This window comes from Salvelinus sp. IW2-2015, linkage group LG31 (genome assembly GCF_002910315.2).
Source record: "Salvelinus sp. IW2-2015 linkage group LG31, ASM291031v2, whole genome shotgun sequence".
Lineage (NCBI taxonomy): Eukaryota > Metazoa > Chordata > Actinopteri > Salmoniformes > Salmonidae > Salvelinus > Salvelinus sp. IW2-2015.
The window spans coordinates 8,401,836-8,414,310 of NC_036870.1; the positions used below are offsets into that span (position 1 = coordinate 8,401,836).

At 40.4% G+C, this 12,475-nt stretch overlaps 1 protein-coding gene across 2 annotated transcripts in view; it reads left to right on the top strand.

Annotated features, from left to right (window-relative positions):
* Positions 1 to 6,472, top strand: part of LOC111955608 (voltage-dependent calcium channel gamma-7 subunit) — a 34,585-nt gene extending 28,113 nt beyond the window's left edge. For both annotated transcript variants that reach the window (XM_070436368.1, XM_023975828.3), the window contains 2 exons: positions 931 to 1,076; positions 2,381 to 6,472. In XM_070436368.1, coding sequence (XP_070292469.1) covers positions 931 to 1,076; positions 2,381 to 2,860 — 626 coding nt within the window. In that variant the 3' untranslated portion in view covers positions 2,861 to 6,472. The remainder of the gene's footprint in view (positions 1 to 930; positions 1,077 to 2,380) is intronic.
* The last annotated feature ends 6,003 nt before the right edge of the window (positions 6,473 to 12,475 follow it).

Below are 12,475 nucleotides of genomic sequence, written 5' to 3' on the forward strand. Positions count from 1 at the left end.
TTTAACTGAGAAAACATTTGAGAAACTATGATTTGTTTTTGCAGTGGTGACACTAATTTAGCTAGTCTAGTGTAATACAGCCGTGGTAGTAGTAGTAGTAGTAGCAATGGTTGGTCATTTGCACTGTATCGTAATCACATTTTACCATCTATAATTTAGGATTCTTGTTTTCATAAAATAATGATCTCATAAAAGAACAAGAACAGTGGGGTTTTCCTCAAAGCTCCTGTCTGTATCCTATGCCCTTTGAGTAGACTACTGACTTTGGCTCGAAATATGGTGTTTTTGATCCCATTCCAGCGGTGTGACTATAGGCCACATACTGTCCCACTTTCCAGCTGCCTCACCCTTTATGTCATATGTCAAGAGGATCTATTTGGATGCCAAGGCAACAAGCAGTCAGAGATGTACTCATATAAACATTCCACCTCTCTTTTCATCTCCAACTCTCTCCCTCCATCTTGCCCACTGTGTATCCTCCTGTCTCCAAATCTCTCTCTCCCTCTCCCTACCACCCACCCTCCCCTTCATGTTCACACTCTCTGACCCGCTCCCCCATCCACTCTTGCCCCTGGCGTTTGTCCCTTCCCTCCTCCCTTCCTCTCTCTTTCCTCTACCCTTTTCTCCCTCTCTCATTCTAATTTACGATACCCTTTCTCTCTCGCTCACTGTTTCATATAATCTTCCCAATCCTGTACACTCCTTCTCTCCATTCTCTCTCTCCTTTTCCTCTCTCACCCTCCACTGGCTCGCCTCTTCTTCCCTCCTCCTTTCTCTCCCCTCCTCTCTCTCACTCTCCATTCCATCTCTCTCTCTTTCATCTACTCCTTCCCATGTCTTTCTCTGCTTCTATGCCTCTCCATTGCCTCTCTCTCCCCCCTTTCCCTCCCTCTTTTTTTCTCTCCATCACCCTCCTCTCCCCCTTCTCAGGGCTGAGCCTGGTGGTGGGCCTGGTCCTCTACATCAGCAGCATCAACGATGAGGTGATGAACCGGCCACGTGAGCCCGAGCACTTCTTCCACTACCACTACGGCTGGTCCTTCGCCTTCGCTGCCAGCTCCTTCCTCCTCAAAGAGGTCAGCACACCTGTCCGCCTGCCAGCGTAGCGCCCGACCACTAACTATTAACCCCTGCTAACTGCTAACCGACTAGCTTAGTGCTTCACTGTTAGGACCCCCCCCCCAACTCGCATCAATATTCATAAATGTTAATAGCGCACACTTTAGGGCGACAGCTCTTGTCACAGCGGCAGCTTAAAAACGCTGCTGTTGTCACATGAATATACAGTTCGCTAGAGGGCTTTTCTTTTTTTCCCAGCCCCTCTGCAGTGGCAGGAGGAAGAGGAGGGGGAAATAGCGCTTAGCATTGGCGTCGACGTGCTCAAGTTTCAAGGATGTTGTATCAAGATGTCAGCGATGAATAGTGGARGAGGTGTAAATGTTTGGCGCAACATGAATGCATTTTTGATAATGAGTTATTACACGGAGGAGCGGTTTGGTTGAGTCTGAGCATTATTGTCTCTTCAGTGCATTGCAGGGTAGGTTGCTAAGGCACTAAGAGGTTTGTGCATCATATAATATATTCCACAGTTGAAAATAACATATGCATGTAATATTATTAAAATGTTTCATATTTTATATTGATTCAAAAAAAAAATTATAGATCTTTCAGGATGCTATATTACATCCTGTTGTATTGAGGGCTATTGTGCTTTATTAAAGGCCCAGTGCAGTCAAAAATGAGATTTCCCTATGTTATATGTATATTTCCACACTGTGAGGTTGGAATAATACTGTTAAATTGTGAAAATGATTACAATGCCCTTTTACTGTATGGACTGTATGAAAAGACCGCATGCAATTTCAGCCTGTTTGGGTGGGATGGAGTTTTGGCCTGCCTGGTGACATCACTAGGTGATACATTTGTTGATATACCAATCTGAAAGAAAGTTGTTCTCAGTAATCCCCTCCCCACTCAGACCACTCCCAGACAGTCCTAGCAAAATTGTTGCTTGAGAAATGGCTCTTTGCTTAGAAGCAATTGTTCTTTTTTTTTTTTACCATTTTAATTGAAAACAATCACAGTAAGGTACTTAATTGTTACCCACAAACAATTTGATATTGAGATAAAAATGGCTGCATTGGACCTTTAAATGTTCCAGTATTTATTGTATTTCATGGCCCAGTACTTTATGTGATTTTTATATAATATGATTTATTTTTAGTCAGCCTTCTTTTTGCTGTGGTTCAGAGTGTCCCTGATGTATGTATGATGGCCCAATGTGTCACTTATGACTTCTTTATGATGGTGTTTCAGTTTCATGTCATGCATTAATATGAGTCATAGTATTTCATWGTGTACTTGCGCTGCTCTCTCCCAGGGGGCCGGGGTGATGTCAGTGTACCTCTTCATGAAGCGCTACGCCGAGGAGGAGATGTACCGGCCCCACCCGTCCCTCTACCGCCCCCGCCTGTCCGAGTGCAGCGACTACAGCGGCCAATACCTTCACCCCGAGTCGTGGCCTCCTCCAAAGAGGGGCCGCAGCGCGTCTGAAGTCTCCAGCGACATCTCCATCCAGCTGAACCAGACGCCCCCGCCGCCCAAGGGCAGCTCCATGCAGCAGCAGCAGCAGCAGGCCCCATCCTCTGGCCCCTCCTCGGGCGCCAGCTACCAGCAGTCCTCCTCCTCCTCCTACCCCCACCACTCCATGTCCTCCCACCCCCTCCACTCCAGCCACCACACCATGTCCTCCCACCCCAGCGGGCCCCCTCCCCAGTCCATGCCCATGGCCATGCCCCCCTCTGCCCAGCCCCCTCCCCGATACCACCAACACATGCACATGAGTGCCTCGCCATGCTAGAAGGGGGGAGTGAGGGATGAGGGAGCGAGGGGAGGGGGGGATAGACAGAGCAGGGGTTGGCTCTGTCATACGTCCAACACACAGAGACAGATGCAAACACACACACACGTGCACACACATGTGCACACACAGAAGTGTGGGAGGAGAGATGGAAGAGGGGAGGAAGGAAGGATATTTAGGAGATCAAGAYAAAGAAGGGAATGAACGAAGGAAAGAAAACGAGATGGGTGGAGGATGATTCACAATTGATGCTGTGCTTAAAATGAAGACAGATATTTTAAACGAGGGAGAGAGAGAGGGAAGGATATGATCATAATTTACACAATAAGAAAAAGAGGGAGGAGGAGAGGTGAGGGGGTCTATAAGAAATGGTGATGCTGTTTCAGAAGAAAAAGAATACGATGCATTTCAAGCACTAATACACACACAAGAATCAAGAACAAATTGTATATGCATAGAGATTTATACTTAAACTGTATAGACATTTTTCTTTCTCTAAGTCCTGGAAAAACAAATGTTGAAATCTTAACCATGTTTGTCTTTCATGAGATGTGTATTCCTGTATGATTAGTTCTATCATTTTATTCATCGTTTGTATTTGAGAGGCAAGAATTGTGAGTACGAAGACAGAAATCTGAGACATCTGAAGATCATTCAAGAGGGTTCTGTGACTTAACTGTACATACTGTAACATCTCAGATTCCCCTCTGCAGTAGCATTCTTGTAATACCCTTACACTCTTGGAAAAAAGGGTTCCAAATGGGTCTTCGGCTGTCCCCATAGGACAACCCATTTTGGTTCCAGGTAGAACCCTTTTTGGTTCCATGTAGAATCCTCTGTGATTCTAAAAGGGGTCTAGCTGGAACCAAAAGGGTTCTACCTGGAACGAAAAAGGGTTCTTCTCCAATGGGGACAGCCGAAAAACCCTTTAGGTTCTAGATAGCATCTTTTTTTTTGTGTGTATAAATGTCCAGGTCATAGGCTTCAGCATCCATAAAAAAAACACTTGAATTGTTGTTTTATGTTTTTGACTAAAATGTCATGGTAACAAAGAAAATCCATAACTTCCCATCATTTACAAATATTTACGACTGAGAATATAAAAAAAAAAACCATTTTACTACGAAGAATGAGAGCCTATTTGCAGATTCCATGAGACGTATGATCCTCCTTTGATTGCTAATTAGCTTGAGTGTTCATATTCTGTAGCACATGGCTGCTTGCCGGTAGAGTAACTTCCTTCTATTCATAGTTACCAAAAGAGCTTTCCATACAGCGATGGAGTAGATTGATGAAGTAAAGACTGTGTTTATTTTGAAATGTTTACTTTTCTCCTTCTGACTGTGACTGGGTGTATATAATAGATGCTGCCTATGTAGCCTACCTACTGCACTACATGTTTACATTCTATTCTGATGTTTATTGGTATCCTTATACTAAATGCAACACACACACACACAAACCAGCTGCCACAGTCCTGCTATAACTACAATTACTACTACTACTACTATTTCTACTACTAATATCAAAAGAAAGATTGTGACCATTATCATTATCTATGTTTAGAAACATCTGTATTATAATAATGTAAGTAAATGCAACTATATATGAACATATAATAAAACCATAGAGGATGTGAGAGAAAGAAAGTGAGAGGTTGATAAGAGTTTAACAATGTCTAATATAAAGCACAGAAATAAACACTGAGTGTACCAAACATTAGAAACCTCTCCTCCCTCCTCAATTCGTCGGGGCATGGACTCTACAAGGTGTCGAAAGCATTCCACAGGGATGCTGACCCATGTTGACTCCAACGCTTCCCACAGTTGGGTCTAGTTGGCTGGATGTCCTTTGGGTGGTGGACCATTCTTGATACACACAGGAAACTGTCGAGCGTGGGATAAACCTACTCCCATACCCCGTTCAAAGGCACATGCAGTACATCTTTTGTCTTGCCCGTTCAACCTCTGAATGGCACACATACACAATCCCTGTCTAAATTATCTCAAGGCTTAAAAATCCTCCTTTAACCTGTCTCCGCCCTTTCATCTACACTGATTGAGGTGGATTTAACAAGTGATAATCAACAAAAGATCATCGCTTTCACCTGGATTCACCTGGTCAGTCTATGTCATGGAAAGAGCAGGTGTTCTTAATGTTTTGTACACTCAGTGAATTTCACAATAGCGTCCGTTAGTGAATTAAGGTCTGAACGAGAGCAAAACATGACCAATGGGTCTCTGTAGCACCACCTAGTGCTTTTGCAGTGAGTCTGATTGCTCTACATCGAGGTTGAACTTTGCCTTTTGTGTCCTGACATGCTAATTTTTTCTAGCGAAACGCTAGCAATTCCGGACTTGGGGGATAGAAGAACGACTTATAACAAAGTCTTGCAATGTCTGCCTACAAATAGTGAACTAATTCCCGATCAATGTGCATGCATTTCAATTTGAGACATTGAATTGCATTCCAATTGTTTTCCTAATATGATGTGGTTGTTTTTCTGAATTCCATATCTTCTCATGCAATCAGAAAACGTGATCAAATGTTTTTTTAATATCTATATTGTTTTTTATGTAGCAGATGCACATACACGTGTGATGAGTGGTAGCATTCGTTTGTTTGGGACCCGGGACAGCGATGTACAGCCTATAATATAGTATAGAGTAAAATATATGAATGCATTATCAAACAGGACTGGCTCCTGCTGGAGGGAAAATTATAACAAAATAATATTTGTTGCTTGTTCTGTAATCATAATAGGTAGAATAGTGTAGTGGTGTAGTTGTATTAACTCTATAGTGTAAAATATAGTAGGCCTATTATGATTTGGTGTGAGAGGTTGATTAAGAGAGAGAGGGAGAGCGAGAGAGAGGTGAAAGGGGTAGCTATAAGAATTGTATAACATTTATGTTGTCAATGAAATATTATCCTCTGTTGTTTTCCCTCGTTATAATACTCTGCTAAATTGAGGTTTCCTTTCAGAGAGCCATGTCTTGACTAGACCGTGAATGTTATTGAAGTTGAGGACGATTGTGGTTTTCTGTAGCTAAAGTGAGATTCATTGATTTCCTCAAGCTCCTTTTATTGCCTTCACTTGTTTCTCCTCTTGCTTCCCATCCCCGGTATCCCACCTTTTGAACTTTATTGATCATTTGTCTTGGTTTGTCTCTCAAATCCCCATTAATGTAATGTGGGGCAGACTTGTTCTACCTGTCTCTTCTCTTTGCAGGCCTCGTTTTTCACTCATTCTCGATGACTTTCTTCTTTTGTTAAGGCGCTCTCTTAGAACCTGTCTTTGAGCTTTTTAAAATGAACTGTGCCTAACAACAGTAGCAGAGATCCAAGCTATTAATTATTATTAAGATTATTATATAATTCTTATTGTTGTAACTATTATTYTTAGTGTAAATATATTACCCATATTTACCACCAAATCAACGATTTAATGGTAATAATGACAATAAGGACATTTTCTTTTTGCTAAGCAATGCACTAATGAATCTGAAGAGATTGTTCATACCTGAGATACTATTTGTTATTGGATCGATGCCTGTGGGTAGCTGACTAACGTCATTGTTCTACAACTAATGAATAAATCCTAGAGGTAAATCTGTGTGTGCTTAATGTTTGTGGTCAGATGTCTGGCACACACAATCACACACACACAGACACACACACACAAGCACACACAAAATCACACACACACACACACACCTACCGCTGATGTCAGGAACTTTTAGAGCTGAAAAGATCAACATGGCTAAACTATATTGAGATGAAATCCTGTTTGCACACTGGTGTAGAGAACGAATAGCAGGACTGGAGACTGACATGCTCAGTATCTTGGTAATGCCCCCTGCTATTGTGTTTAATCCAAAGCTCTGCTTATTTAAAGCCATAAGAAATGTAGCAGTACCAAGTGTGTGTGTGTGTGTGTAATGGTGTTAATGGGTGTTACAATGTTTTGCGTGTGTGTGTGTGTGTGTACTGTGTGGACCAGAAGTCTCCACAAGAATAGTACCAAACAAAAATTTGACCAACTGGGGAGATCAAATGCTATTTCTAGGGGGTTTAGGGTTAAGGTTAGAATTAGTGTTTAGGGTTTTAATTACGTTTAGGGTTAGGAGCTAGTGTTAGGTTTAGGGTTAAGGTTAGGATTTTGGGTTAAGGTTAGGGTTAGGATTAGGGTAGGAGTACGGTTTAGGGTTAGGAAGAACAGGATTTTGAATGGGACTGAATTGTGGGTCCCCACAAGGTTAGCTGTACAAGACTGTGTGTGTGTGTGTGTCTGTACAGCGGTGGGTGGAGTTCGTGATTTGGAGGCCCCAGGCAGAGGCCAGTCTGAGGCCCCCATGGGTTTTTATAGTAAAGACGTAATTTAACTGTAAGAACGTATTACCTTTTAACGTTCCATGAACACAACCAGTCGTGACGTTTTCATCTGATTGTCAAATCACTTCGAAGAGTAGGTTACCTTTGCACGTTCATCAAAAATAATTGGATGATCTCACGGGGAAAGCATCCGAGCGAGTGAAGGCCATACTCTTCTTGGCCAGACAGCATCAGGTACGTGGGCTACATATAGTAAGACACAGGGGTGCTGTTTCACTCGCTCAGATGCTTTCTCCGTGAGATTGTTTCAGCCATGCGAATTGAAGGAAGGTTGGTGGGTGCACAGTGCACTGTTCGGATGCTGGAATATAAAAAAAAAAAAATGATGACCAGCTCACAAGTCCGCTTGTGTGTGTGTGTGTGATGGGAGAGTACAGATGACACATTACCTATACAGAATCACCTTTGGATATACTGGAAATACAAAGGAAAGTCATTCAAGTTTGCAGTGAACAGCTATTTCAGGCTCGTAATATGTTTGATGCCCATAGAAATATAATTCAAATTCTATGAGTAGGCTTACAAAGACCGTAGGGTGAATTCAATGCATTGTCACAGTTAAGTGTTACACGACTTATGCCGGGCTGAATAGCAATTTTTCTCTCAATTGACTTCATTAATTGACCCACCATAGGCTATAAATCACTTCAGATTGCGCAGTCAAACTTCTTTCAAACGTTGTACAAACTGAAGCCAATACCACGAACTGTTGATGATAGCCTATATCTGCGAATGGATACAGCCCATGTCTTCTGTATCACAGAGATCCTATCCACCTCATTTTGGAACTCTTTTAAAACACGGAAGTCAAATGCTGAAACTATGGATACAACCTCCTCCGTGCTCGCTCATGATCATAATTAATATCCACGCAACTAGAAATCCCTGCATTAGCATGTTTCTGTTAGCTGATACATTGTGACAAAATACACCATATTACCAAGGATTGTGATATTAACAGTGGTGACCTGTTTAGCAAAAAAAGAGTGTGCAAAGCTGTCATCAAGGCAAAGGGTGGCTACTTTGAAGAATCTCAAATATAAAATATATTTTGATTTGTTTAGCACTATTTTGGTTACTACATGAGTTGAATGAGTAGGTGTTTCCAAACTTTTGACCGGTACTGTATATATGATTTTTGTTGTTGCCTGTTTTGCCTGTTATTTTGGCATTAATACGTGTCACATATCAGTTTCCAAACAGGGCAAAAAAAATCATCATTGAGTTAATAAAGCCGCATACAAACATGGTCTCTTTTTTGTTTTCTTGAGTAAGGCAGCTCCAAAATGCAGGTGTTTCAGCCTAGCTCAGTTTTTTCTGTGGTGGTGGAGAAGCCAGCAAGAAATATGGAGCGTATGGGTTGGTAATGCTCTCTAGTTGCGCCGTGATTAGCTTAGTGTTCTGTCACTCATGGGGACACTACATCACCGCAAGATCTACGGGTAGAGCTAAAAAAATTCAAGCCCCTCGGGTGCGGCCATAGAGTTACATTAGAAGTGCTCATCCAAGAAAGCTCAAGGTCATTGGCCACAGATAAAATTAAGTCAAATCATGTTATATCTACCATAGCTTTGATTGGACTGATCATGTCAACATCACACTTTCTAAATCTTAGCTAGCAAACTAGACAAGCAGTTGTCATCATGCATCACGTCGACAATCTACTGGCAAATCCTTTTCAATCCATATGAAGAGAAATTATAAAGAAAACCTATTGGTGCTCATCGGCCATTGGACATAAACATTACACAGGAAGTTGGAAATCACAAATTCAACAATGAGTGGTTTGGAAGGAATCAGTGGCTAAATGCAAGCGTTGCAAAGCAATCACTGGAATGGGTGTGTGGTCCAGGTCTGGGTTTAAAGGTTTCTTTTCCAAGCTTAAAAAGATAAACTTTCAACACCATGGGCCAGAAAAAGTTGAATACATTGGCCATGCTGTCAATCCAGCATGATTTATGCCTCGTTCAAAACAACTGGAAACTCAGAACTGGGAAATCTCAGACTTCAGTGAGTTCTGAAAAAAAATGAACTCTGAAAAAAATGAGCTTCGACTGGGAAAATTTGCWTTGAACGGTCATCCAATTCGGAATTACAACTTGGAATACCGGGCCTCTTTCTATAGCTCCGACCTGAAGATCACTGACGTCGTGATTTGACCTTGTTTTTTTCCGAGTTCCCAGTTGTCCTGAAAGCATCATAAATCCAGAGAATGCCAGACTTTGATGACAAAGTTTGATGACAAACATGGCCCACAAGAACAGCCGATCCACCTTCTAGTTCAAGTGAGCGCAGCACAACAAGGTGCGTCCAAAAATGTATTGTATGCTGCTGCATAAATGATGTAACATACCAGGGAGATATGTATACTGTAGCTAAGAACGTAATACCAAGTGTACATGTTAGTAGTTAGTAGTAGCCCATGTGCCTCACAGTAATAATTTGGTCCCTTTCACCCTTATAACTTCACCTACTGTTGGGAAAATATTTTGTAGTACTATTAAAACTTTATATGAATGGGAACAGTTCCATTAAATTGAAGCATGGCACTTCTCCTAGATTTGATTTGAAAAGAGGAATTAGGCAAGGTTGCCCAAGTTCGCCTTACCTCTTCCTGCTTGCAACCCAACTTCTTACAAGTTTTGTTAAATCCAGCGATATAAAAGGGATCTCTATCGCTGACAGATATTATCATAAATCAGCTTGCAGATGACACAACCCTCTTTTTGAAAGATGCTGACCAGATTTCTAGAGCAGTCGATGTGATAAATATTTTCTTGTCTTTGCCTAAACTTTAATAAGTGTGAATTGTTTGCTGTTAAAGACTGTGTGATACCTTCTATATGCAATATTCCAGTCAATGAATAAGTAACATACCTTGGGTTTACCATTTCTAAGGATCAACAGGAAAAATGCTCATTCAATTTCATACCTATTATTGAAAAAAAAGAAAAGAAGTTGAATCATTGGTTGGTTGCAGAGGGATTTATCCTTGAAAGGTAGAGTAGTATTGCTTTCTAAAGCTGAAGGTATCTCCAGACTTACTTATGTAGCCCAGTCCCTGCATTTTGACAACAAAATAGGTAAAGCGGTTGACCAGATGCTTTTCAACTTCATCTGGAAAAGTCATACACATTATATTAGAAAATCTGTCGTTATGAACACATATGGTGGTCACAATTTTTTAGATTTTCCAACTTTGAATAATACTTTTAAGATGAATTGGGCTAAACACTTCTTAAAGAATCCAACTTCAATTTGGAATTTCATCTCTCATTATATCTTCTCCCGTTTTGGTGGCTTCATTTTTATGTTATTTTTAACTATAACATTGATAAGATTCCTACAAAATGACCTGCTTTTCATAGAAAAATATTCTTAGCGTGGTCGTTAATATATAAACATATTTTTTCCCCTGCATAGGTATTTCATTTGGAACAATAAGGATATTTTGTATAGAAATAAAGTATTTGTTTTTAAGAAATGGTTTAATAATTATAGCCTGCTTGTGAGTCAACTTTTTAATGCAGAAGGATTGTTACTCTGTAACGATTGTCGTCGGGAGAAGGAGAGGAGGACCAAAGTGCAGCGTGGTACGTATCCATAATACTTTTAATTAAGATGAATACGCGAACAAAAACAACAAAACGACCAACGAACAGTTCTGAAAGGTGCAACAAACACGAAACAGAAAATAACCACCCACAAACACAGGTGGGAACAGGCTACCTAAGTATGGTTCTCAATCAGAGACAACAATAGACAGCTGCCTCTGATTGGGAACCATACCAGGCCAAACACATAGAAATACAAAACAAGGACAACATAGAACACCAGACATAGAATGCCCACCCAAACGCACGCCCTGACCAACCAAAATAGAGACATAAAAAGGATCTCTACGGTCAGGGCGTGACATACTCAATTATGAGGAATTTTTATCTCTTTACAATATCCCTGTTACACCTAGAGTTCACCATAGTCTTTGATGCTATTCCATCTGGAACTCTCATGTTGTTTAGAGGTGTAACCAGACCTCACCTTCTTGACCTACCCTCGCTTAGTCCAGTTGACACTCCAATAGGAAAAATGTGTTTCTTCTTGCTCCCTCAGAACAACAGATCTATACATACTTTATTTCAAAGGGACATTGTTTCCATTCCTTATGTCACAACTTACTGGAATACATTCATCAATGATATTTGTTGGGAAAAAGTCTGGTTATATTACCACACAAATACCTGCTTGTTAACAAGGTCAAAGAGGTCTCTTTCAGAATGATCCATACGTATTACCCTGCGAATCATTACCTGAAGAAACTAAAAAAATACATGAATATTAACTGTACTTTTTGTGTTGAGCGTCCAGAAACAGTTTTGCATTTATTTTGTCATTGTCTACCCGTATAGAAATTATGGAAAGATATTCATAGTTTTATAATTGTTAATATTATTGATGACTTAATTTTTTTATGGGAGAATGTGCTGCTTAGTTTCCTTAACTATAACAAGGATAAAGAAAAAACATTATTATTTTTATCCCCTAATTTCAAGGTATCCAATTGGTACTAGTTACAGTCTTGTCTCATCGCTGCAACTGAAAGTGAAAGTCACCCAGTAAAATACTACTTGAGTAAAGTCTAAAAGTATTTGGTTCTAAATATACTTAAGTATTAAAAGTATAAATCATTTCAAATTCCTTAAATAAAGCAAAGCAGAAGGCACAATTTTCTTCTTTTGAAAATGTATGGATAGCCAGGGGCACACTCCAAAACTATGCATTTGTGTTTAGTTAGTTGCCAGATCAGAGGCTGTAGGGATGACCATTTGTTCTGTTGATAAGTGCGCGAATTAGACCAATTTCCTGTCCTGCTAAGAATTCAAAATGTAATGAGTACTTTTGGGTGTCAAGGGAAATGTATGGAGTAAAATGTACATTATTTTCTTTAGGAATGTAGTGAAATGAAAGTAAAAGTTGTCAAAAATATAAATAGTAAAGTGAAGTACAGATACCCCCAAAAAACGACTTAAATTAGTACTTTAAAGTATTTTTACTTGAGTACTGTACTCCACTGCTGATGCAAATGGTTGCCCAATCAGGCAGGCTAGATGCAGTTAATTCGATATGAACATGCATTCAAAACGCCAGGCTTTTGAGCGGTTATTCAAACAACATAGGCACTGCAGTTTACAGCCTAGAGTTTTGTACTCACATGAACTA